Source organism: Euwallacea similis, chromosome 36 (genome assembly GCF_039881205.1).
Source record: "Euwallacea similis isolate ESF13 chromosome 36, ESF131.1, whole genome shotgun sequence".
Taxonomy (NCBI): domain Eukaryota; kingdom Metazoa; phylum Arthropoda; class Insecta; order Coleoptera; family Curculionidae; genus Euwallacea; species Euwallacea similis.
Window position 1 is genome coordinate 1,691,619 of NC_089644.1, and position 27,895 is coordinate 1,719,513.

General features: G+C 33.6%; 3 protein-coding genes across 10 annotated transcripts in view; 1 reads left to right on the forward strand and 2 right to left on the reverse strand.

The window, feature by feature from the left end:
• Positions 1-530: 530 nt before the first annotated feature.
• Positions 531-18,000, reverse strand: rl (Mitogen-activated protein kinase rl). Its single transcript, XM_066404842.1, has 8 exons — positions 17,522-18,000; positions 11,967-12,093; positions 9,987-10,097; positions 8,095-8,229; positions 7,664-7,780; positions 7,353-7,520; positions 6,040-6,228; positions 531-5,413 (listed from the first exon to the last, which is right to left on the reverse strand). The coding sequence occupies exons 1-8, from the start codon at positions 17,647-17,649 to the stop codon at positions 5,243-5,245; spliced, it is 1,146 nt and encodes a 381-aa protein (XP_066260939.1). The 5' UTR covers positions 17,650-18,000; the 3' UTR covers positions 531-5,242.
• A 419-nt stretch (positions 18,001-18,419) lies between these two features.
• Rpb11 (DNA-directed RNA polymerase II subunit RPB11) lies at positions 18,420-20,658 on the forward strand. The gene is made up of 4 exons (XM_066404780.1): positions 18,420-18,577; positions 18,633-18,722; positions 19,706-19,880; positions 20,490-20,658. Exons 1-4 carry the CDS (start codon positions 18,525-18,527, stop codon positions 20,523-20,525), a joined length of 354 nt encoding a protein of 117 aa, XP_066260877.1. The 5' UTR covers positions 18,420-18,524; the 3' UTR covers positions 20,526-20,658.
• The window catches only part of CLIP-190 (Cytoplasmic linker protein 190), a 42,647-nt gene continuing 35,333 nt past the window's right edge, over positions 20,582-27,895 (reverse strand). For all 8 annotated transcript variants that reach the window (XM_066404762.1, XM_066404761.1, XM_066404769.1 and 5 more), the window contains 5 exons: positions 24,711-27,877; positions 23,323-23,364; positions 23,000-23,181; positions 22,757-22,947; positions 20,582-21,387 (listed from right to left, as the gene is read on the reverse strand). In XM_066404762.1, the coding sequence (XP_066260859.1) occupies positions 21,341-21,387; positions 22,757-22,947; positions 23,000-23,181; positions 23,323-23,364; positions 24,711-27,877 (3,629 nt within the window). In that variant the 3' untranslated portion in view covers positions 20,582-21,340. The remainder of the gene's footprint in view (positions 21,388-22,756; positions 22,948-22,999; positions 23,182-23,322; positions 23,365-24,710; positions 27,878-27,895) is intronic.

Here is a 27,895-nt window from a genome sequence, read left to right on the forward strand (position 1 = left end):
ATAAGTTGGTCCAGACAGGTATTAAATTGTAAATTAAATTATCCGTGAAGAGATGGAACGTTAAGAAATTAGGCATCAGAATATCGAAGTTGGTGGTCTTACCTCGGGACTTCTTGTGGTTTCTCTTCCTTCATTGATAGAACTTGGATCAGCTCTGAATCTTCTCTCACAGTTTGGTCATTTCAATAACTTTAAATAACTTGTTCACTGATCTACAGTAAATTTCCCTCTCGGAATAATTTTTTTCTATCAGGCCAATCCATTGTTGTCCAGTGCGCGTCCTTCACGAGCCCTGCTCTTCCATTCCGAAAGAAAACATGGCAACAACATGGGAACAATTTTAAGTCACCACAGGAGGACCTCTGGGGATGCTCATATTTTATTTGCATAATGAGTGTTTCCAGGTTCTTGTGCCTTTTCTTCCCATGGACCAAATGGACTGTGAAGACAGAACTGAATATGTTGCCTTTATGCTACAGGGGGCGTTAAAAGAACAAATAAAAATTAGAAACAGAAATAAAATAAGAAACTCGTTAGATAGATAAATGTATTATAGGTACACGTAATAAGAATTACAATTTGAGAACTACTATAATTGAAATATAACAGTATATGTAACAACATTTACAACAAAATTTAGGCCTTTCGTTAACAAATTATTCTGATACTTCCTCAGTCATCCGTGGAAACTCATGGAAAGTACAGTGTTTACTGAATCACTAACATTCCGGATAACTGAGCCTCACGTCCTTCTACCGCATCATATAGATATCATACCTTAAGGATGTGTATTGCATTGATATTTTTGCTTACAAAAATATTTGTTTATAAAGAATTTGATCACAATATTGTACGTCTTTCAGTCGATTCACTGGTAGGCAGCTTTTAACTACGTGAGAACTAATGTGATCCATCACAACAGTGAATGAACGGCGAGCCTAATTGGTTTCATGTTACTTTTTGCTTTTCTTCCCAGTAAATCGACAAATAATGAAACATACATCTCATTTTTTAAGGATACGGCTACGGGTTACTTTCTAGTTTTAAAGGAAAATGAGTATATATATCATAATATTCACATTGAGAAGTAATAACACCGAGATGTAAGTAGATTACATGAATAGGCAATTATTTTGGAAATAAAAGGATGGTTCAATACAAACACTATAATGTGAATCGTTTTAAAAGGGGATGTCTCTCCATGGGGCTCACAATGACGTGTCCAGACGTGGTGGTAGCAATCATCTGAATTAAAAAATGTTTAATCTATGGCTGGCACAATAGTTGCAGCAGCCACGTCACAACCACATTCTTGAGGATTTCTTGAATGGTACCATGTTGTGCTAGACACGTTTATCCTTTTACATGCAATTTGTATATTAATTAGGGGTCATGATGAGCAACTTTATTGAATAAACGTTAGATTAGATATTTACAGACATAGCGAATTTTTAAGATGAATAATATGGAGTAATATCAAGACTTCGATTTTTATCCATTTTTTGAGTGGTCGTTTACTTCCTCTATTGGTGATTCAATATTTTTGATTTTTGTTTGTTGGAATTAATGAAGTCGTGCTTAGAAAAATGTAATCTAATTTTCCTGTTACTTAAGCTATTCTGAAAATCTGAGAAAATTTCCATGTTGGTTTAATGTGAATTTTCACTACACAACCTGCAAACAATTGACTGAATTTACTATTTCACGCTAGTTTCCAATTAACTTTTCTTAAATAACTTCCTTACATCAAAATTATGCTTTTAAGCGAATGTGTGATAATTTGTGACGACACCAAAAAGCAATAAGCAACACTTTGTAGGATTTTATAATAGAACATTCGTAAATTATAATGTATACAGAGTGATCTGCAAGCGATATTAGGTCAGCAAGTGTCGCACAACGAAATATTGAAAATTTGTGCGTTTGAATTCTAACATATCACCTGCAACATTGTCGCTTATGCCGGAAATAGCGGCACCGCTACTATTTCAAATGGCACACCCTGTATATTATTTCATTTTTGATTTGTCTGCTAAGAATATAGAATGAACAAGAATTAGATTGCTCATTATATTTCAATGCGAAAAAACAGTGTTTTCTATTAACAAATCTGGGGCAGATTTGCTATAGTAGTTGCCAAATGCCTTACTACTTTATTTCACAATGCGAACAAGAGCCAAGGGAGAGTAACCTGTCTTACGAGTGCACATTGCACTCGTAAGTGCACATGCAGTTATTTAAAGCCCTTTACGACTTAAATTTAAAATATTTACTGTCTAGGTAGAATTAAATTTATGAAAATTGCCTGATTGTTTAGGGATTTCAGCCAACTAGACAAACGGTTCGTCTAGACCTACAACTACCCTGCTACCTGTTTTGGGCCCTTGGGACGTTGAGAATGTGGACAATGAGCCCTACATTAACCCCCCCTTGCGACCAGCCACCTATTTTTTGAGTAGCTGTACAATTTTCACACTACATTTACGAAATTAAAAAAGATTTTTTAGCCCAATAAAAATCAAATATCTAAATGTGGGTTGGAAATCTAGAAATTTTAATAAATAGTGCCAGTTTTTAGGCGGCCTTCTTAAACTCATTATAAATCATCGACAGCGGATCACTTTGTATAGCTGGTTATCTCCAGTAATAAATCGTGGAGCATAGAAAGCCTGTGCGTATTTGACAAAACCACAGTTAAGAATCCTTACAAAACATATACTTCAAAAATAGATTTTCTCATGGCGATGATTTAGCCAGATTGCTGTAATAAACTTATGCAAGAAACAAGAACGTCACTTACCGAATTAGATGTTCTTATTACCTGATGGAGTAACAAAATATAATACAAATAACAAGTAATAAAATAGATACAAATATACATTAAAATAGTAAACTATTTGTTTGCTCTGCAAGCCAATTTTGCTTAAGGTAACACAGGTACTAAAAATTTTAAATATCTTTAGGAGTAACTAAATTCCAAAAAATGATACGTACGGAATATTTAACAAAGAATACTAATTTTAGTACTCACCCTTATGTACTACCAATTGGGAATACTTTCGCTTATCAAATCAAATATTAAAATTAAAAAATACGCATTGAAATGCTACATCAAGATCTAAAGTTCGGTACCTCGCAGTTCGCAAGCTTACCAAAAATGAAATTTCGCCACTTTTGAATTTCTGTACTTAATTACAGTGGTTACCACATACACAAAGTAAAGAAAGAAGTTTTTTTACGCTTCAAACGCAAATAGAGCCCAGTATAATCTGTGCGTAGGTACCGTCAGTACCTATTTCTGTTAAGAAAATGGTCATTGAATTTAGTTTTTTTGACATAAAGTTTAAAATAAAATTAAATAGTTTTTAATAAATTAAAAGTTTTATCAGATTGTCCTACTTCATTAAGTCTTCTACTCACTCACTTTTTTCTTATTAATTAGTTCCTCAGTTAGTTTATTTGCTTCCTTGTAAAATTTTTATGAGGGACATACGAAGTGCCGAACTTTAGACCCCGAAATGAAAACTTATTTCGAGTAATACAGGAGTATATACAAGTATTATATTTGAATCAAAACATGTAGACCTAATTATCAAATTTGATGTCAATTTTTGAGAATTTTCCGATATTGTTTCAAATTAATTTTTTGACTTTAGACATAAGAAAACATCAACATTAAGGTAAGCGTGAACTAGATAGGAAGTAAATCGGATTTATTCTACACCTACCCAGGCAAAAATCTAACTATTAGATCAAAACCTTTATAATAGATCGACAATGAAGGAGGAGGGGGGAGGGTCGCATTGGTCTTAACTTCAAAAAACTTGAAAAAATAATTCTGTTGGGCAGAATGCGAAAAAGCGAAGAAGTGAATAATTCTAACATTAAATTGAACATATAATTCCCTTAGTTATTAACATTTTGCAGCGCCTTCATTAGCAGCTTTAATCCCCTCTAATCATTAGGGTATTTTGTATGAGTAGTGGGCATCACCTTATGCTATTAAGTGAGCTCGTGGATAGTCATGAAAGACAAGTCCCATGACTTGTATTCATGAATATGTCATGAAATACAAGTCATGTGACTTGTCCTCTATGACTTCACTGTTATGTGGTCACAGCCAGCTGAAAATACAACAAATAACTTTCTTAAAGTCATCTGGTGAGAAAGGCATTTTTTCCAACTTATTTAGCCTCCAAAACGCAGCTTTCAACTGCGTAATGCGAGTTTTCACCAAATTATTATGCAAGTAATGGAGAATCCGGTTTTACTATACTTTATTAATATACACACTCTACATACAGGGTGTTTTAAGGTGTTCCCACTAGTGCTATGGTGAGAACTATAAGATAATTCAAAATAAATAGAAGCAAGGCTATAGAATAATTAATCTATGATAAATTACAGCTAAAATGTTTGAAAATGTTTGGGCAAAGAGATAAAGCTAGGTTTGCCCTTCTTTAATTTAATTTGGACTCAAAAAGTGACACGTGACATAAATGATAGTGACAATTCGTCTTATGCGCACCAAGTACGGCAAAATGGCCGTTTTTTTCAAACGTCTATTCGAGTGAGAACTTCATATTGAGGTGCTCATTTTTTGACAGTTGCTGGCAAATACGATGCACCTTGTGTCGTTTATTTTATTATGACATCTGTAGCACGTTAGACTGACGCAAATAATCTTATTCCACATTTTTGCAGTTATTGGAGACATTTTGAAACACCCGAATCTGCCATTACTTACTAAAAATGTGACAAGATCATAAGTGGCTCTCAAATGTGCGCCACAAGAGGCAATTTTAAACTAATTCGACCGGCCTTCTCACTTTTTCCGAGAAAAACACTTAAAAATCCACCCGGTATATCTCGAAATAGTTTCCCAACTTACTTATATGAGCAAATTAAAATAAATTGTGAATAAATGAAAAACATTGTTCACAATTTCCTGACCTCTCACGACTAACTCAAACGTGACAATGCACATTCAATTGGAAAGATTGTATGTAATACAAAAGATATGCCTAACTAAATTAATTACTAGGAATCGAAAAACGCGTAAAAACGACCACACAAGCTATCATTGCCGCCACCCAAAAAGTAGTTTGAACATTCTTATTAAAGTACATAAGAGTATAATAAATAAATTATGTTAAATAGGTATAGCGTCGAAAATGTCGTTGGTTATCGATATTTTCGACTCGCTTCTGGAAATTACCTTTTATACACTTATCTCGAATGACTATGACATATTCATGGCTTGTGGCTCCTGCTGACGCTTCATCGCTGTCTGTTCATCGTTGTGTTGCCTCTGTTTGTAAAGCAATGTCTCCTCGAAAATAAGCTGTTTCAGTTGATCTTTTGGTAAATCGTCCAATTCCGTATCAAATCTGAAGGGCTGTTCTGCTACCGGCTGGGAATTTAATTCGGTTACCACAGTGCACACTTCAATATGTTTTCAAACTTTATTTATTTTGTTCTTTATGTCTATTTTTATCTTCGTTTAGCGCAAGTCAATAATGTCGAGCTACGCCCTACACTTTCCATTTATGTGACTGAATGCTTTTTTAAGTTGAGTAACTTTTTCAAAGCTGTAAAATTTAACCTAAAATTTACAATATTAAATTAACCAGACAAAGAACACATATAACTTGCCAATGGGTGGCTTAATGAAGTTAACAGATTGGCCTCCTTTTTTGGGACACCCTGTATAATGATTAGCAAGGCCTATCTATCCGGATACACCCATTCAATTTCAAGATTTCCTATTAAGTTTATTATTTTATTTATAATATACTGTATATATATTTATTTCTTATTCATGAATTGTTGGAACGTTCAGTTCAAATATTGCAGAAATTATGAAAAAATCTTCTCTAATCTAATTTCCAAAAATTTCGACCCTACTTCCTCTACTCGCACACTAGAAGTTAATTTTTAAATTGATAAAAAGTTTTAATGGTGTTTTTTTGTACGCCATGAACTACGATAGCAATTAACAACGATCATTACTGAATGAAGATTTAAGAGTAAACATACCTCGTCGGACGGTTCATAATACTGTTCTAAGTAAGGATGAGCAAGAGCATCTTCTACTACTATCCTTCTGTGTGGGTTGAAGGTCAACATTTTGTCCAACAAGTCGAGTGCCCTCGGATCTGCGTGCGGATAAAGTTTGGACCAAGGAACTTTAGGTTTATATGGTAACGATTGTAAGTAACTCCTCGCCTGCACATAAGAAAAATAAATATACTTGTTTAAGAAATATTATATTGAAGATACATTATTTCTACAATCACATAAAAAAGAGAATTTTCGTCATGCTTTACCCTAATCGAAAATATCGTCATCTCTAGGGAAGGGGGTTATATATGAAATATATACAGGTTATGTGTTTCTGAAGCTCAATAATGATTTCGATAACTATAAAAGATGCCTGGTCAGTGAAATTTCAGAAAAACAAAATTTCAATGACTTTCTGAGGTATACATAACTTTATGTCTCTTCTTAAATTGTTCTTGACCTTAAAACATTCCTTCTAATTTTGGTCCTTAAAATTGTGATCATCTTCCTTCGCAGCTCATTAATATCAGTGAGTGCATATTCATAAATAAGATGTTCCATAGTTCCCCTTCAGCAATAATCAAATAGGGAAAAAGTACCGGCCAACCTGTGTCTCCATCGATTGAAATAACTATCGGGAAATAATCAACCTTTCTCCTAGTGTTATGTGACCGACCACCATCTTGCTAGAACTAAAGGTTACTCAAGCAGTTGAGGCAAATGTTATTGTTATAATTCGTAATACAGATTCGTAAAAATTGCAAATATCCCAATACTGCGGTTACCGAGATCCTCATTCTTGAGGTCCAGAAATAGACACCATGTATATCATAAAATTAACTTTTTTCGTTCTGGAAATGACAATTTGATGCGTTAACACAGCTCGTCATTTATGGGAGCATTGTTGGAAGTATTTAAACCTAATGAAAGCAAATGAAACTAGATAAGAAGCTGAATAAAAAATAACAAACATTATATGTTTTATAACTTATCTCTGTCTATTGAATAAGCATCCAAGTAGGAGTAGATTGGGTATTACCCGGTTTTGTCGATTTTGTGTATACTAGACTGCATTACCGAAGCACAGTGTGTGCAAGCATGGCCATAGAAAAAGTGTACTATTTTACTAATTGAAAGTTATTTTCTGTAATTCGAGTGCATTACCCAACTCGATTTCTTCTCGTTTGGTAAATTGTTCTCTCAATGACAGAAAATGCTATTTTCGCCACTCATTGAACAATATAATATTATTTCAAACAACTCGCATACAAGTATCTCCCAAAACGCACCTTTTCATTAATGATGCAATTAAGATCGTCCTGAGACGGGGACCCCAATACTCCTAGTATGTGGTTGAGCTGATCGAGGTAATGTTTCCCTGGAAAAATTGGCCTGTTTGCTAGCATTTCTGCTAGTATACAGCCAACTGACCAAATGTCAATTGACTTTGTGTAGCCCTAGATAAAAAAATGCAAACGTTAGTAAAACAGTAAATCCGTTATATGATAAAAAGGTGAAATATCAAAATTTAAACACATACTTCATACGTTATCTGCAATCTAAACAAAATAGTATTAATTTTTTTTCAAGCAAACAATACCTTAGAATTAAGCATAATTTCAGGTGCTCGGTACCATCTCGTCGCTACATATTCCGTGAGGAACCCTGTATGATCGTGATCGGGATCTGCTACTCTTGCTAGCCCAAAGTCGCAGATCTGTGGTGGAAAATCACCAATTGAAAAACAAAACAAAGCTGTTCTAAGTGATAAAACTTTGCAAATTCTGTCCTAAAGCAATTAGCTGACTTTAAAAAAGATTTTTATACAAATAAACTGATAATAGTACCGCTATCTATAAAGCTACTATACCAAACTATCATAAGATTTAGCACTGTCAATACATAATTATGTTTTAAGGCTTTAAGGTATGAAAAAGTCCAATTTTAGTAAATTGCTCACAAATAATTAACAATGCGACGTTTTCGAGAATGTCTGACTCAATATTTTATTAAACAAACAAGTATATTTACTTTGAGATCACAAGTAGTATTAAGCAGCAAATTGCTGGGTTTCAAATCCCTGTGAAGTACATTGGCAGAGTGGATATATTTCAGCCCTCGAAGTATCTGGTACAGGAAGTAACAAATGTGGTCGTTACTCAGTCTCTGAAACATACAAATGAAGCTAACGAAAGAAATTTCAAAATTTCGCCAGAAGCAAAGTGTTACAATATATGCGTATGACTAAGGAATGTGAAATAAACCATTGATTTAACCAAACGTTCCCTCAGAAAATAAAAAATCGCCTGTGGCTTGAATCGTGTTAAACTGAAGCTATATTTAAAAAACGCGAATTTACATAAAATATAGCAGTTGATTTCAGCTACAAACCTATGAATATACACTCACTTTCACATGAAATGCGCCACCCAGTAATAATAATAATTAAGTCTTGTAATTTTGGCAAAATAATGCTTCATAATAGAGTATCAAATGATCAGACTTTCAATTAAAAGATACAACATTTGATAATGAAAAAATTGATAGTAAGTGACATCGCCTCGCACGGCAATGCAAGCACGTACTCTTTGCGGTATGCTTTGCAACAAATGATCAATATCTTCCTGGGGTATTTCATTCCATGCTACCTCAAGATGATGTCGTAGGTCATCCACATTGTTTGGGGGCCTCGGTAAATTTCGAAGACGGCGACTCATCATATCCCAAAGATGTTCGATGGGCGATAGGTCCGGTGACCGTGCAGGCCAAGGCAGTATTTCCAATTGTGCTTCTTCCAGGTATCTTCGAGTAATGTTTGCACTATGTGGTCTTGCATTATCCTGTTGGAAAATGCCATTTGGTAAAGTTTGCATGAAAGGTACTAATACTGGCCTCAGAACATTGTCAATGTAGCGACGTGCGTTTAGGGTGCCTGGAACGAACACAAGAGAAGATCTTTGGCCAACATATATCACACCCCAGACCATAACACTAGGTGTTAAAGCTGTGTGGCGCCTTTCAGAAAATTGCAAATTTCTTCTTTCACCTCGGTGTCGTCTGACTCTTCTACGACCATCATTGATCCATAAACAAAATCGCGACTCGTCACTGAAGACGATATTGTTCCACTCATGATTCCAATCAATTCGTTCTTGACACCAGGCCAATTTGGAAGCTTGGTGTTGGGCGGTTAGTGGCAGTCGTAGATTTGGGCGGTATGAATGCAGGCCAAAAGACGAAATTCTTCTGTAAACTGTTGCCATCGACACCCGACGATTTAGAGCTCCCATCCAATCTACTGCAACAGACATTGTTTGAAATCGATCACCAATGGCCATCCGTCTAAGAAGTCGATCTTCACGTGCGTTGCTGCTACGGGGAGGACGTCCAGCTGGACGATGTCGCTGAACCCTCTCTTCAGACCACGAAGACCATATTCTCGCAATCGTGGTGTGGTTCCGATTCATTCTTCGGGTTCGAGTCACGAAAAGAAAGTCCACCCTCCTTCATGCCGATAATTCGCCCTCTATCAAAATCCGAAACGTGGGAAAAATTTCGACGCTGTCTCACTGGGGGCATTTTGAGATGTCTTGTTCACAGTTCAACAACAAAATAAACTGATATTTCCATGTAAATATTATTTTATTTATTTACTTGAATAAAAAATCTAATAGGTCGATGACAAAAAAACCACTAGCATTCTTTCTTTTTTACTGAAAGTCTGATCATTTGATACTCTATTATGAAGCATTATTTTGCCAAAATTACAAGACTTAATTATTATTATTACTGGGTGGTGCATTTCATGTGAAAGTGAGTGTATTTGCGTTTCTGAAGAAAAATATCAGAGGATTAGATCCCAATTAAATCAATTTAACAGACTTGAAACGCCCCTGAAAGCTTTTAAACGTGTTGAAACTTACCTGTGTTTTAAGCAGTTTGTAAAGATCAGTTTCCATCAAACACTGCACAATATAAACGTCTCTCATCTGATCTATCGTAGGGGCTCTTAAGATATCTCTAATATCAATAATCTGAAAAAATCAGCTTGGCATAACATTTGGAATACTAAATGTATCTGCATAAATAATGCATTTATATGCCGAGAATATTTTTAAAAACTTGAATCATCCAAATTTCTAAAAGTGTAAATTAAAGTTAAGAATACTGAGACATGTCGACGACCTTAGAATGGAAGGGAAAGACGAAGAATTTTTTAAAAATTCACCCCCGATCAACGATATCGCAGGGTTGGCAACTCCTACGTTTTTTTAAATAGAAAACATGAGTCAAGTGATACATCATTTTAAAGATCTTCAAATTCTCTAAACAACCGTGCCAAAAATGTGTTTTTTTTTCATTTAATTTAATTGAAAAAATTGATTATTACATGAAATTATTAAAAGAACGAAGAAGAATGGACACCCAATGTTGAAAGGTGATTTATTACATTTCCAACAAGATGGTGCTTTTCCACATTATGTTTTATCGGTTTAACATTTTCTTGACAATAATTTTCCTAATAAATAGATTGACAGAAGAGATACTATCGAATGGCCAATTAGACCTTCCCATTTTACATCTCTTGACTTCTTCCTCTAGGGATGCCTGAAAGGCGTGGTACGACGCGATTCCTGTACAGGATTTTTAAGTATTACGTTATAGACTTGTAAAAGTTTGTCCTAATATTCCACAACAGATGTTTGAAAAAATACGACGCGAGTTTGAAGGCTACTTGTATTATTGCATCCCGAATAATAGACGGCATTTCGAACATCTCTTAAACAATTAAGAACTATGAAAAAATTTTAATAAAAAAACCAAAATTTTGGCATAGTTGTTTAGAGAATTCAAACACCTTTAAGATTATGTGTCACTTGATCCATATTCCCTATTTAAAAATCTGGAGGGGTTGCCACCCCTATAATATTGTTGATCGGGAGTGAGAACTTTTTCATTGTTCGTCTTCCTCTTCTATTCTAAGGTCGACGTGTTCCAACATTTTTATCTTTTGTTTACACTTCTAAAAATCTAAGGTGACAATTTTTAAAAATACACCCGGTATAATGTTCGGAAAAAGAGAATCGAATTGCTAAAAATTAACTTGAAAAAAGAAATCTAAGAGTAACAAATCTTATTTAAATTATAACTACTGCACCTAAATGGGTATTTTCGGTCCTAAAATGTCGCAACTGCACTTTGCAAGACAATTCGAAAGTTTTACTTTACACTATCTAGCTTCTTAACTCAAAAATTTAAAAAACCAATGAGGAGCATATGTGGTATTAGAATTTTGAAAGGCCATAATTATAGTCAAGATAAAACTAATATCACCCATAATCATCAGAATTTAAGGCAAATTAAAGCATATGGTGAATAACGTGCCATCTATTTTATATCTAAGTCGTCTCCAGGCTTCATTGATATGAAGTAGATCTAGACATAAGCCAGGCTAACCTGAATTACTCTGAATTAATTTAAACTACCATGAACTAAATTGAGTTTTTTTTTTCTATTTCGTGAGAGTATGATTTAGCGTCTATTCTAGAAATAGTGCTGGCTTTGCAAATATTTTTTTGCGCTGAAAAAGAAAACCTCGAAATAAGTGTCCAAATAAAATGGAACAGGAAAAACTGTTTGTGCTTAAGATTAGAATAAAAAGAGATGTTAACCAGGCACTTTCTTGGCAGAGGAGTCTCAAAAGCCTTTCTCAGTATAATAAATATCTGCTTAACTTTCTAAGCACTAACGTTAATTTTGGAAATATTTACCACACAACAATTCAACAAATTTTATTTATTGTTTTTTATAATTGTATTTTTTTTTTATTTCTAACATCGTTTCTTTCTGAAGCTGTTTGTTTTTTTTTTGTTGGATGAAGGACTAGGGCAACTCATACTTACGTTTTCATGTTTAAACCTGGTGAGAATTTTTATTTCTCGCAAGGTTCGCTGACAGTATGTCTGGTGCTCAAAGGGTGAAATTTTTTTTATGGCCATCTTTGTGTTGGTGATTGTATCAGTAGCCGACCTGAAAGTAAAATAGAAATTATAGCAAATAATGCATAAATTCAATGTAAGTAAGGTCCTTTTTAGATTACTCAATTTCGTGTACTTTTTTTAAATGTTTTAATGTTTTACAATATGCCAATTTTAAGTAATATGGTCGAGTAAAATGATAAAAAATGACTGTGACGTCATGATCAATGCTTATTTCCTGGACTATACAAAACGTAAAACTAACGTAAAAATTAGACGAAAAAGCGGAAAATGGGTAAACGTAACTAAATGAATTTAACAGTAGTCAGAGATCCAAGTGGTATTAGATACGGGAATAGACGTAAAATTCCTCTTGAAAACCGTCTATAATCACTATAAAATGTACCGTTAAATGTAATTATCTATAATTTATAACTTCAAACTCTATTTAAAAGTAATACGTTAATTTCGCAAATTTAGTATCCAAAATGGGAATGAATAATAAATACTGGGTGTTAATGTGATCATGTCACAAACTTTACGTGTAAATTTCTTTAAGTAAATGACGAAAAAAACCTAAATAATAAATTATTTCCAGATATATTATTTTCATAATACAGAGTATTAAATATTAACGTCCGTTTATTTTTTTAAATTAATTTGTAGTGAATTAATTAAAAAACAAAAATTTTGAACTGAAATTTGGTACTCGGTATTGAGTATTAAATTAATAACTGCTAGAACTCCCCATCACCATAGCTCATACACTTACTGCTTTATTTTTAGACATGCAATCACCAATAAAATATGAAATAACGAAAAGTTATTATGAAATTGAGTTTTTTTTTCATACAAATGCCTTGAAGACATTATTTTCATTTAAAAAAATCTAAATCAAGACGTAAAAAAGTTATGATGGTCCGTAATATAATATGCATTAAAAATTTTAGCTAAAAGCATTTGTTTTTAGTAAATTAAAATAGATTTTAAACGTTGATACCCTATATGATAGAAATTAAACTTTTGGGAATATTTTGCAATATTTAGATTTTTTCATCATCTATTGAGAGAAATCTGTAACACCCTGGACTGAAACCTGACAAATTAGGGTGGCACTGAATTATAAATTTACTACGAAAGCAAACCTTAATAAGTAAATATAAAAAAGGTTGGCAAACAAAATTAATTGAATTGTAATTTCTATAAGTTAATTAAAAAATAATTACTGCAAGAGTTTTAATTAATCAATGCTGGTAATGGCTAATTTGAAAATTGCACAACTTTTACCCACAGGACATAAGTGGAAGCATCTGTAAAAGTATCATTTTAACAGATATGAGCATGGTAAATACACCCAGTTAGGGGTATGGTGACTCATATTTATCCATAGTTATCAGTTGTTTATTATTTTAAGAAGAATATGAAAACCAATCAAAAAGTTCTTTGCTGTTCCGAACCAAATGGCCGACTATTGTAAACATAAATTTCGTCATTTCAATTTGAGATCCTTGTGCCCTTTAGCTTCATACTCGGCACAAAATTTATCCCGCACCAAACCGCATTGCGACGTATTACTCCTCTTCCAGAAAATGAGTTTAAATCTGAGCGTATCTGGAAAAACGATTAAATTACTTATACGAAAATTATACTACACAATATTAATTTCCGCAAAGAAATTACCTCGGGAATTACTGATGCGTGAGAGTAGCAGGTGTGTGAAATGTTCAAAGCATAAATATTTCAGTGTTACCTTCACCCTTTCTAAAGTACTTACATGGAGCGTGAGCCTGAACTTTGCATTAGCGGCCTTTAGGGTGGTTAATAAATAACAGATCTCAATGGAATTAGGTTTGCAAAATGCATTAATTTTCACAGCTTTTCAAACATAAACTACATCGATCGTTAATATGAAGGTTTATTCCTCGGTTTAATCTAAGGGGAGCAAGTGACAGTGGTGCGCAGAGTTTAGAGAAAGGACGGCAGTAGCGCACTGTCCTGGCGCATCGTAAGCATTTGCTGAGCAGTGAATACGCACAGTGCTGCGTACGGCGGCAGATTAGTAGTAGCGCACTGTCTTGAGGCATCGTAGACATTTGCTAGACAATGTCAAGTACTGCGTGCGGCAGTGAATCGGTAGTAGCGCTTAGCACACTTGTATTCACCTCTAGTCATCTTAGTTTTACATGTCATTGAGTGCTTAATGCTTAAATTTTCGACCGTAGTAGTGAATGACAATTAGCGTAGTATGGTCAGAGTCGATTCGTTTCGTAACAAGATCAGCCTGTTTAATATGAAACATTGGATCAATCGAACCGATTCTATGGAAATATGTTAATGCATTCAACTTTCTGATTCTCTGATGTTTAAAATCGGATGAAAAAATCCAGCCAACATTTTTTACCAGAGCTGCTCTATTTGACGCAAAATAGCATATACAGAGTCGTCCAACGAAAATTTAACCTCCCCTTAATATTGAAAAATAAGGACTTTTCGAAAAATTCCTAAAAGACGGCAAAACAGTTTTTGAGGGCGACGAATTTTTATATAAACCTCAGCCCTCAAATTTTACCCTTATGCACGTCACACTAACCCTCTCAAAAATTTTAAATGGCACGAGGGGTCATGTGACGCCTCAAATTCAAGGTTTTTCAAAACTATATTCAATGGTGTAATGCGATTCGAAATATATCGATTCGTTTTTGAGAAACACAGCTATAAATTTCGTAATAAATGCAATACAAACTCAGTTAAATAATACGTAAACATCAAAAAAACATGTTTATTGATAGGAAATTGCTTAGTTTTCGATTTTATGCTCACAGTTTTTTACAAACAGAGCACATAGCTGACATTTAGGGAGTAAAAGTGGGTGTCGCCAAAAACTGTTTTCTTTTTTATAGCGAAAGTGGAAGTTGTAATACAATATTTACATGAGCGTTCTTCCCTCAAAGCTAAATAGAAAAAGGGCTCCACCCGTGCTCTTGTACGTTAAATCACGGTTTAACGGGGGGAGGAGTACAATAGGATATAAGGGCTATGACCTTGCAAGGGCGGGAGGATCCCTCTGAATGAAAAGAGGCACTATTAGATGGTCCCCCACACAAAACGGAGCAATGGGAGTAGAAGACAGGGAAAAATGAATTTGTGGTTTAAATTAAATGAGAAGTTTATGACGTATTTTTGGAAACGGGGGTGCCTTAGAGGTAAATTCATTTTGAAATAATAATTAAGGTAAAATTTGGAATGGTATTTGGCTTTTTTATATTAATTTTGGTGATATTATTTTTTTAAATCATTATAGATTTCTCATATTCACAACCAATTTTATGCAGGATTAGCCACGCAACTCATTCATTAGAAAATTCTTAACTTCTCACTTGTAGCCCAGTGTTTGGTTTCAGGCTAGAATCGACCATTTTGAATCCAAGTAAAATATATTCACAATGGCGGTATTTCCGGTCACATCGGAAGTAACTACCAAGTTCGTCATTTTAAATGAAACCCCCTAGTTTTTTTTATCATTTTCGGATTTCTCATTCAATTTTAAGGTCAGTTTATGTTAAGTATCTTAAGTCTAAAATTTACCGTTACCGAGTTATACTGGAATATTTGAAAATTTTGGCAGATGCAAGATCCTATGGAAATCAGTATTGTGCTCTAACCGCTGCGAATTTTGATATTGGTGTTCTGAGGTTCCAAGAGAAACTACTAACTTACGTTTTAACGTTTTTCTATTTAACAAAAGGTCTTTCACAACCCCCAAAACATACCTCCAAAGTTGCATATCTTCAAATCCCAATAACTTGTTTATTTTAAATTGGTCCCTTGTTTCTCCACTTGTTTCTTTCAAATTACCCTGTCCACAACTGGTCCAAGGAATCTTAGTAATATTTCATACAAAATTAACTTCTAGGCTCGAAAATGTTTTAAGATACATAGTCTTCCATTTGAAATAAGCTAGTTATTGAGATTTAAAGTCATGCAACTTCGGATACATGTGTTGGGGGTTGTGGAAGCCTCCTTCTCAGATTGAAATAAGTCAAAACTTAAATTATTAGATACTCTTTGAGCCCCAGAACACCGATTCTAAAATTCGCAGCAGTTCACGCATAATACCAATTTCCATGAGATCTTGAGCTATCAAAATTTTAAAATTTTCTGATACAACTTAGAAATAATAAATTTTAGATATAAAATACTTTACATAAACTAGGTTTAAAATTTAACAAAAGATCTAAAAATTATAAAAAATTAGAGGGTTCCATGTAAAATGATAAAGTTGATAGTTACTTGCAGTATTACCAAAAGTGCCGCCATTTTGAAAATATTTTACTTAAGTTCAAAATGGTTAATTCTAATCTGAAACCAAGTTTTATTGGGCTACAATAGCAGGAAATAAAATTTTTTATAGTAAACAGGTTGCGTGGTTAACCCTGTATATCACATGTTTTGCTTGTTCATGTTTCACAATAATTAAATTATTATTAAAAAAATTTAATAGTCTTAAGTTAAACTAAATGAATGACTTGGACTGAATCAAAAATAATTTTATACATTTTTTTACACTCTGACACAATTCTCTTAATTGTACACCTTTCTTCCATTTAACAAAGTTTGTACATATTACTATTTACAAAATCCCCTGTTAGACATCCTTATCTTGGACACCTTCTCTAATGGCATAATTGTCTAGCATTTACCACATTTAACTGGCTTTAAACCTCCTATACTTCTCAAGATTCCAATATGTAGAGAGTGAAATTTTTAGTAAACTTTATAACATCTATTAACCGAAATTGAATTACAGATTTATTTTTTGAGAGAAACAGTTTAAGTTTTGAAATTTAAATTAGACAAAATCCTTTGATGATTGTTATTTGATTCACATGATATCTCAAATTCCTTAGAATCCAAATATGGGCTAAGTTTTTAGAAAAAAACAAATCTTACTTTAAATTATAATATGTTTTTGGCACATCTTGTACGCGTGAAAGTTATCTCAACAGTAAGTTAATGATGTATGCCACAACTTTTATATTAAGCATTTTTGATAAACCTCACAGCTTTGAGAATAGGTGATTCAAGTGAAATTGGAATAATACATTAATAGATATTAATAACTGGGAAAGCCTGTATTATTTATTCAAGGGTTTTTCCATTGAATATTGACATAAATATGCAAATTTGCATGGAAATTCAAACACATTTCCAAAAATTTCAGAAATTCTTCATTTCTAATCCCGAGGTTTGCTTTCCAAATTACCTACCTATAGCATTATATCAAGGGAAATGTTTAAAAAAAAGGTCTAATGCTGGGTCTAGCGGCAGTGCTATTTCTTATTCAGTATACTGAATAATAAATGGCACTGCAAGAGGGTAATTGAATGTTGGGTAGTAACTCCAAATAGCTTTCCACAAGAGCAATAGCCCTTTTTTTCAAACAATTTTCAAATAAAATGAAATTAAACAAGTCTACTTACACCACCATCCCATAAGCTCCTTCGCCGATATATGATAAATTTGTATACCGCGGCCCCACTTCGAAGATTTGTCCCCTAACGACTTCAGCATTAGGGTTCACACTTGACACACCTGTAGCTTCCGCCATTTTCAGACTGAAACGAGACTCGTAGGCTAAGCGTTGATACCGCAAAACAATTTTGATTAAACTGCGACGACAGGCGACCTGAAGGGCCGGCTCGGAAAGTGCGAAATCGATTTTTGTTTAAACACACGGCCTTTATTTACATAGCAGACTCTAGATGTAACTGGGTCTAAACTTCTGTTTGTATATGAAAGACTGCACCCCTCGAAATGAAGACGACTGGAAATAAAGTTATCTCATAATTTATTCATTTCTACAGTGATCGTTTCCACGTTCTGATGAATATTTCTTCCGAAATACTTTCAATTATTCAGATTCAGATTGAGAAACTAAAAAAAATCTTTTTGGACAACGTAGCAACTGTCATTGTCAGTGAACGTCAGTGTCAATTCAGAGTGAGGTCTGCTTTCACTGTCACCTTGTGTTTAGGATTACATCACGATTCTATGAGTACATGTGAGAATTTTATCTGACTTCATCTGTCATGCGAAAAATTTTCTAATCTATCCATATCGACAAAAATAGCATCTCACTCTCACATGTACATTTTACTTTAGAGTCAAGGTCAGAGGCAGCACTACTGAACGTTTTCTTTTCAAGTTAGAGCAAATTTGAGCGCCCGTTTAATGCAGCGAAATCTACTCTAATATGTTCGGTGTTCATCTTAACTAGAACCACATAAACAAAAGAAAAACACTCTTAAGGTTCCTAAGGTCACCGCTAGAGCATTTTGCGTTTGTGAGGTTAAGATATTATTATTAAAAATAAATAATATTCTTACTAAATTGGCTCCTTTTTGTGGTTTTTAGCTCTTCTGTTCATGTTTAAAAAATCGACATTTTATTAGAATCCAGTACGTTTAAGGAAACGGCAAAGTTATGAATGCCCCGCCAACTTTTGAGTCATTCCTTCTGTATGAAGGAGAGAAAAAGTATTATTGCGTCCTAGGTTGTAAAGTAGTCCCAGATTAAATGAATTTATTACAGAATAATTCGGGAACAGGACACTAAAGTTCCAAATGCTGCTATTTTTACTATCAATAAAGAAGATCACACCTTAGGAAACATGATCAGAAAGTAAGCGTCAAAGGCATCAAAAACCATTAAAATAGACCTATATAGAGGGTGTCCCAAGATTAGGAGGCCATAGATAGCCATTTTCAATGAAAAATAATAGTTATTTGTTAAACTGTATAAACCATATAAAAAAATGCTTTACAGAAATACAAGGTATTACATTTCTAGATATTTTTTAATCTTATGTTATGACTCCTGCACTTTTTTAGATATCAAGATAAAACATTGTAAATACACAACTCTCTAGAATCTACATGACAATGATTCATAACTTATTTTTCAAAGGACAGAATTCCTTTAACAACCTCAAACTTCTTTGTTTTGCATCACTGTCAATCTATATATTAAATGTCAGAACTTTTTTTGTCGCCGGAATTAGAACCTAAAACTCTAAATATTTTTTACCTGCCTGTTGCTCAAACAAATATTATATTGCAGTCTCCATGTGTTAAAATGTGCTCTTCGTAAAACCAGTCTTGACTGCTATTGATAGCAAAATTCTGAGCATGCTGCTGAATTGTGACATAAAATTTCAAAAACATTGTTATTTAAACTTTTGCTTTATCTTTTACAATAAAGAAGATCAGGTGCTGTATCTACAAGAAAGATTTTACAAAATTGCTCTGTTTATCAAAAATTAATCAAGTTAGGTGTGCTGGCTTCATAAAATCTCACTTGCAAATCAAACTCAATAAAATTCCATCTGTGTTACCATTTTGCCTTTACCCCAAAATTTTATGAATACTCTGTACATAGAAAATTTAAACTTAATATTTTAAAAACTGAAAAAGCTATGAAATAATTTTTTTTAATCTCCAACATTTCAGTAACTATACAGCAAATTAATTTTGTGTAATTAATTAAAATAATTTGTAATAAAAAATCATTTTTAATTTTTGATTATCATTGTTTTTGGCTACCTAATTTTGGGACATCTTGTATAGAACAATACACCATGTAGATAATCACCTTTAATGTTTCAGCCAACTGTTAAAAGACCCTAATGTTTTATTTGCCGGGTATAAAGTACCTCATCCCCTGGAACATAAATTTGTCCTGCGAATACAAACTACTTCAGACTATTCACCTCAGGATGCACTTATGCATGCGATTACTGATTTGATCTCAGAATTATCATTATTTGAAGAAAGATTCAAGGTACATTTTAATTAATTAATATTTGGGCCATGGAGCTAGCCCCTGCAAATTTATGTCACAAAATCCATGTGTTAAATACTTATAAATGTATTGAAATCTCATACAAATTGTTAAAAAAAATTGCAAAATATTTTCAAAGCAATTTCAATTTTTCTTTTTTTCTCATAGCAGGATTTCTGCAATTTTTGAGATATTAAGTTGAAAATCAGAGAAATTGCAACTCATTAGAGTCTGTATATGTATGTAGATATAAAGTTAATTGATTATTTTCCTAACTCCACAGGCTTGTTTTTCTTAAAATTAAGCCTCCTTTTTTCATACCAAACTTTTTTGTTATATATCAATAACCATTTTTTCCAAGATTGAATTCTCCATTTAATTTAGCAAAAATTTTATCCCTTGTGCCTATTCAGTTCTATTATCGTTTTCAATTATTTGTAAAAATATCAAACAATACATATTATTTCATAGAAGGAACAAATTTTATTAAATCCATAGGTCATTCAAATGAGAAAAATGATTATTGATTTAAACAATTTTGCGACATATTTGCTCTTGTGGCTACCCCGTCAATTTAGGTCATACAAAAATTTAACTATTTTTTTACAGGAAGCCATTAAAGAAAAGAAGGAAGGATTAGATTAAGCTTGAATATTCACATTAAGTGGTTTATTTTTATAGTGATTTTCAAAAAAAAAATCTTTAGGAAAATAAAGTTTTTATTTTTGAACAACAAATGACAACAAACTTTTTGAACTCGATGTCAATAACAATAAATTACTACAACTTTCTTAGTGGTACCTATATGAATTATAATTTCCTAAAAATTATGCTACTACTTCAAATTATACTGGATGTTATCCCACGTAAGAGTAAAAAGCTTAGGGATCTGGGAAACGATAAGAGATACAAAGTTGGGAGAATTACAATCACTCTTAAAACCAAATAATTAAATTACAAGAATACAGCTATAAACAGGCCTGCAACAGCACAAATCAATAGGCATATTAGATTTTAACTCAAAAAGTAATAAAATCGTTAGGTATCATATGATATGAAATTCATATCCATAAGAACGTTCAGAATCCTATATGTATAAAAAATCCAAGACTATATTTTAAAAAATTTAGTTGATAATACTTTCAGGAACACGAAATATCTGATAGTGTCATATTATTGGGGACAAAATGCAACAATGATAAAATTTCAATCATTTTAGAAATAACTCTTTAAATAAATTCGGAAAGTAATGAAAAATATTTATAAACATATCAGCTTTTTTTGAATATCTTTCCAAGCCGCTGAGATTTTCTGACTTTTGAAATAGGTCGCATATTATTAATAGTTATCTAACCGGCTTTGTATTTCTTACGTTTTCAAGATTTCCATGCTGTGCGTTTTTACGTGGGACACCGTGTATATATGATTTTTATATACAATACAGAAGATAATAAAATAAGTTAAAATTCCTGATCGTCTGTGCAATCGGCTGTATCATGTCCAAATTCTACAAAAAGGAAAGGTAAAATTACATTTTAAAACAATCCCATAAGTTGTCTATGAATAAATAGTTCAAATATATATAATTTTAAAAAGTTCACCAAACAGTCATTTCACTTCTAAGCTACAGAATTTACCTGAAAAATTGTCTCAATAAGTAGTTGCCGACTGCTTGTAACTCTATTGTTTTGATATGGAAATAGAAATGCTATCGTCTAAATATTTTGAACTAAATTTTGTGGCGTTGTAATAAAAACATTAGAATTATGCAAGCGAGGAAAGGACCGCATAAGGTTTAATACACCTCCGACAAAGACCAACAAAGTGCGTTGAAAGACCAGCGGCTAAAGTGGGCAGAGTCAATCCAAATCCAGTTGCCAGATCTCTCACCATTTCAGAATTTTTACCTATTTATAAATTATAGTAATATGATGATCTGAATTCACTGATATTTGTTTATGATATTTTGGTGGGTCCAAAACTGAATAGGCGACACTAGCTATAGATTCAAGATCAATTAATAAACGAAAAGAAACGATTTGTTTATCGTTTACAACACCATCAAAAAATAAATAAATTGGCCAGTGCAGATAACGAATGTAAGAAATTTCAATTTTAATGCGCAGAGTTATTGTGTTTTTGTTTTTTTTTTCATTTACATTTACATTTATATAGCTGTTTTTTGCTTAGACATTTTTAAAAATTTCCATGGCCACGAAAGCAGTGAAATCCATACTAATCTGAACATCAAAGTGGAAAGAGACAACGGTCGGACTAACTCCTTCATATATCAACTTCTAGCCTCTCGACGCACTTCGCTGATCTTTCTTGGAAGCATATTGAAACTTACACGGTCCTTCTTCCATTTACACAATTCCTATGTTTTGACTTGAACTGGTGATGCCCATATATAGGGTGAGCAAATTCTAAATTTGACTATTACTAAGATTTAAGAATTTTGTTAAATGAGACAAAAGTTGCTAAATTGAATGATAAATTTAGATTCGAAACAGTGTTGTGAAATTTTATTTGGTTTACGAAAATTTGTACCAATAAAAACGAAATTCTTGAGTACTTAACTTTTCACCAGTCATAAATTTTTCATAAAAAGCCTCATGTTGGTTTTTTTTCCAAACGGAATGTCAAAACATATAATCCTGTGACAGATCATTGAATTGGAAATAAAAGTTACTTCTAAAATTCGACAAAAAGATCAGGTCCGTATCGAAAAAAGAAATGAGGCTAGAACTTACATCTCAAAACCTAAGCATCGAAAAGGAAAAGTTTTAAGATCAGGGAACAGTGATCAAGACAGTGATAATAATTTACATTGAATTCCTTTCGTCTAACAATCTTTAGTACTAACAGTTTATTACCTCCACAAATGTCACAATAAGGTCTTGGCGGTGGTTTTTCCTTTTTCTCTTTTCCTAGTTGATAATTACTAACTGGCTCTTCGGACCCCTGCGTTGGACAGTCCTCCGTCTCATGGAGATCGAAATGTTCACAAATATCACAATATATCCTAGGGGCCACTTGGCGTTGAAAGTCTGATTTAAACCCGAGCCTAAGAATTTAAATTAATCACTCAAACACAAAAAACGTCATTACGTTCTTACTGTCGTAACTCTTCAGTGGCCGCAGGGCTGTACCCCATTTCCAGGATTTCAATTCTGGCTTTCTGCTCGTCGTTCTTCCTTTGCATGTCCACAATAATGGAATTTAAGAAATCCACCTGTTTTTGGGCGAAGATTTTATCTTCGAGAAGCTGCTTGTAATCAGTAGGGGCATTAGATTTTGCCTAATTTGAAAAGAAATACGTGCAAAAAAGACTAAAAGCATGCTGGCATGCAAGGCTTTATTCAGCTGGTCTATGGGTCTTATTAGACTACTCTAAGACAAAAAATATCCTATTTTAGTTTATTAAATAATGCTGACTCACCGCAATATCACCACTAGCCCCGTTGGCGACGGGAGATTGCATCTGGAATATAGTTTACAGTGAATCCCAAAAATATTCGGATGCACTCTTTCCAAAATTTTATGAATCCTAATTAAACAAATAAGGTAATATTTTCTTTTTTTACATGCAAAATGTCTTCATCAATCATTTATTTAAGGGTCTGCACAAAAGAGAACCCGAAATCTTAATAATCTATTTTTCTGGAAAACAATAAGTTTAAGTGAATTTGAGAAAGAGTCCCTTTTATTGTAAAAAATATTGCTTTTTATGAACACGACCTTTTCGTATCAAAATTTTATATTACAAAAAATCTCTATTAAAAAACAAGCATGTTTACCCCCAAAACATCACGCCACTGATAATTTAAAAATTGTCTTTTTTTTAATATTCCAGATCCAATTTTATGGCTACCTACCAAATTTTAAAACTTTGTGACTTTCCGTTCACCAATTCGAATCAAAAAACTACTTTACCAGTTCTATTTTTAAATCGTTATAACTTTCTTAAGAAACGATTTAGAAAAAAGTATTTAAAATTTTAACTTATATTAATGTGTAGAATACGCCCCTGAAGTAGCGACCCGTACTTTTAAATCACTCTGTATTTTTGCGACAATTCCTAAGACATTGTTGCTTAAAAATTTTAAACGATCACACATAAGACAACATTTCTTTAACAATAGCTGTGTGGAAAAACAGAATCAATATAATTTTGTTAAAATTTGGGTATGCTCCTGGGAAAAATATTATTGATGACGTCATAACTCGTTAGCCCGATATTTTAGAAAAGAATATCTTCAGTTTGAAGTGGAGGTCGTCCAACCCCATTGAAGACGCATAGTTAAAATTTTTCATATTACTTTCCGTTTCCATAAAATAGGTAGAGGCGTCGAGTTTAAGACACCCTGTACATACCGTCCGAATATTCTTGTGACGCGTTTAATCGCCCTCTGGAGTTTTTCTTTAAATTCGAAAACAAGGTATTCATATTTCGTGTTCTTTATGCCCCTAAATAAATGATCGATGAAGACATATTTGACGTAAAAAGAAGTTATAACTAATATGTTTAATTGAAACTTGTAAAATCTTTAAAAAGGGTGCGTCCGCATATTTTTGGAATTCACTGTATATTCAGACTAAAGATAAGTTTACAAGGGATCCCAATGTTTTATTTCCCAAACGGCGAGTACCAAAAGGAGCAAAACCCGAAATTTTTGGAAACTATAAGTATGCCATGAGCGGCGTTGCCAAATTGTTTTTTCCGAGATTTAAGGAAAAACTGGGAAAAAAGCCCAATCAGAAACATTTAATAATATCCCAGAGACTATCTTTTTACAGGCGAATTTATACTTTAATTGGGTCACTTACCTTTTCTAATTGACTTTTCAACTTTCCAATTTCTCCCTCTTTACTGGCCAACGTAATATCCCTCTGTGAGATCTCTCTTTGCAGGTTTTCGATGCTCGTTTTCAACATCGGTGTTTGGCTCAAATCATTTTGCAAATCAGCCACTATATTGCGTAGCAAAGTTTCCGAGTATTCAACGGTCTTAATTTTTTCTTCATATTCATTAACAATTCCTTCATTAAAATCTTGCAGTTTCTTATTCTCCAATTTCACTAATTCGACAAGATCTTCTTTTTCTTTGAGTTGTTTCTCAACATCAACCAATTTGATCGTAGTGCTATCTGCAGTTTGCTGGACTTGCTGACCTAAAGAGTGGTTTTGGGACGTTAGGAGACGGATTTGGTCTTCCAGCTGATCTATCTTAGTGCTATAATCCTGATTTTGGGTTTGCAAAGACTCGACTGTTATGGCATGTTGAGAGAGGTCTGAAGAGATTTTGGTTTTGTTGGCATTCAACTGATTCAACTCTTCCTTCAACATATCAGATTCCTTGGTCTTATCGGCTAAAGAAGCCTTTAACAATTCTATGTTCAAATTTAGCTGTTTAACTTCGTCCACTTTTTCTTGAAGAAGACTTTCCAATTTTTCAGTTGTATCGTTGACTTCAGATATTTTTTTCTTATGGTCCTCTATCAGCTCTTTTATGAATGTCTTCTGGTTCTCAGTTATGAGAATCATTTCATCTTCTTTGAGATGCAGCAATTCTGTCTTTTCTGCTAAACCCTTATTAGCCTCCTCAAGCTTTATTTCCAGCTCAGAGACAACTTTCGTTAAATCACTTTTCACTTTAAATAATTCTGATGTTTTAGAACTAATTTCTGAATTTAATTTCAATACTTGCCTCTGTAAATTATCTTCGTCGGCAAGCTTGCCTTGCATGCTTTCTCTTACTCTGGCAATCTCTTCCTTTGATTCAAGCAAAAGCTGTTTTTCAGTATCTTTTTCGGTTCTTAGATTAGTTAATTCTGCAGTAATACTTTCAACTTCATGAGATTTAATGTCGAGTTGATTGGTGAGTCTCGATATTTCTTCTAAAGCCACTTCTAAGGATTTGGTTTTATCCTCTAACTGAGCATTGATTTTTTTTCTTTCACTACTTAGTAAGGTTTCTAAATCTGCCACATTTTTTTTGGACTGCTCAATTTCCTTAGTAAGGTTTTCACACTGGGTATTGGAAATGGCAACTTCTTCTCTGAGCTTAAGCATTTCTATTTTTTGCAGATTTGCGTTTTGAGCAGACTGAGTTAGTTCACTAATCTTGGAGTTTAACTCCAATTCGAAGGAATTCTTGTCAGTTTGCTGTTGCTGTTTTAATAAATCCACTTCTCTTGTTCTATTTTCAAGTTCAATTTCAGTGGCCTTCAGACGCTCAACTTGAACCTTCAGGTTTTCGATTATGTCACCATCAACCTTTCCTTGAGCTTCTCTCTTCTGCATATCTGACTTCAAGTTATCCAGGTCAACCGCGTTATTAGCAATCGCAAGCTCTAGAGTGGAGACCTGGTTGTTCAATCTGAGAATTTCCTCCTCGTTTTTCTTAATTTCAGCATTTTGACTCGAAACAGTTTCATCTTTGTCAGATAAGGCCTTTTTATGATTCTCAATGAGCTCCCCTATCGTTTTCTCGGCGACTTCCTTGTGCAGCGTTAAATCGCTCTTTAATTTCTCACAGCTCTCCGATGTTGCTTTCAATGCATTATCAAGTTCCATAAGGGACAAATCCTTCTGCGTAGTAACATCACTTAATTCTTTGCGCAAATGATCACATTCCGTGATCTTTTCTTTCAGAGAATTGTGCAATTCGTCCCGTTCTGTTTTAAGTTGTGACTCCACGTCGCTCAAGTTGGTCTGATACTGCAGTAAATCCTTGGAGGCGGTTTCCAAGTCCAATTTCGTGGTGTGGAGTTCATTTTGTAGAGAGTGAATTAAGTTCTTCTGTTCCGCAATATCTTCAAAAGATTTTTTGATCTCGTGTATTTTAGCGCTAAGCTCTGCTTCAGATTTTTGCTTTAGTTCAGCAAATTCTGATTGCAAATTGTCATAAAAAATGCATCTGCTTTCAAAATTAGACTTCAGAATGGTGATCTCTTCCAGCAATGAATTATTTTCGTTAGTTTTGCCTTGCAAATCCTGAGCTAAATGATTACTTTTTTCAATTTGGGCCTCAAGCTCTTCTTGCAGCTTCTGCTCCGCTTTGCGAGAAGTTTCTTCGGCAGTTGCCGAAGTCTGCAAGTCTCTTTCCAGCAGCTGGATTTTGGCGTTACTCTCGGATAAAACCTTATTTAAATCTTCGATTATCTTGACCTTCTCTTCGCATTGAAGAACAAAGTCGTGCTCTGACGACTGGCCTTGAAGCCGCATTTTATCAATTTCTTGTTCCATTTTCTCTACTTTTTGCTTATGAGCTTCAGACACTTCTCTCGAACTGGTCTCAAAAGAGAGTTTCAAGTTTTCAATATCTTTGTTCAAATCATCGACAATTTTCAAAGTTTCTTCTTTCATTAGTTCAAGCTTTTGGAGTTCATCATCTTTTGCTGCTATTTTTTCTTTAAGATCTTGCTTTAATTTCTCCTTCTCTTTTATCTCATTTTCTAACTCAGCCCTGGCTTCCCCTAAACTTTTTTTAAGACTAGATTCCATGTCTCCCAAATTGCTTTGAAACTCGAGCAATTCCTTATTTTTGCATTCTAATTTGTGCTCAGATTCTTGCAGCTTTACTTCTAATTCTTTAATTAAAGTATCACATTTAAGAAGCTTATCAGTGAAATCTTCAATATCTGCAATCTTAGAGCTCAAATCCATTTTCAACTTATCACAATCTTTCTGTAAACCGTCCTCGAATTTCAGGTTTTCTGCTTGCAAATTTTCTATTGCGTTGTTCCTTTCTGCCAAAATTTTGTTGGCATTTTCAAGTTCCAACTGAAATCCTTCCGCGGCCTTATTCTTCTGCGCAATGTCTTCCTGTGCTTCTCGAAATTTCCTTTCTGCTATTTCCAGTCGGCCCTTTATTGCCGTCTGTTCCGCTTGCAGATTTGAAATCTCTTGTTTAAGGACATTGATAATCTCCATCTTTTCGTCGCAATCCTTTTTGCTTTGGTCCAAATCATCCTGAAGAGATTTTATTAATACTAAAAGTGCAATACAAA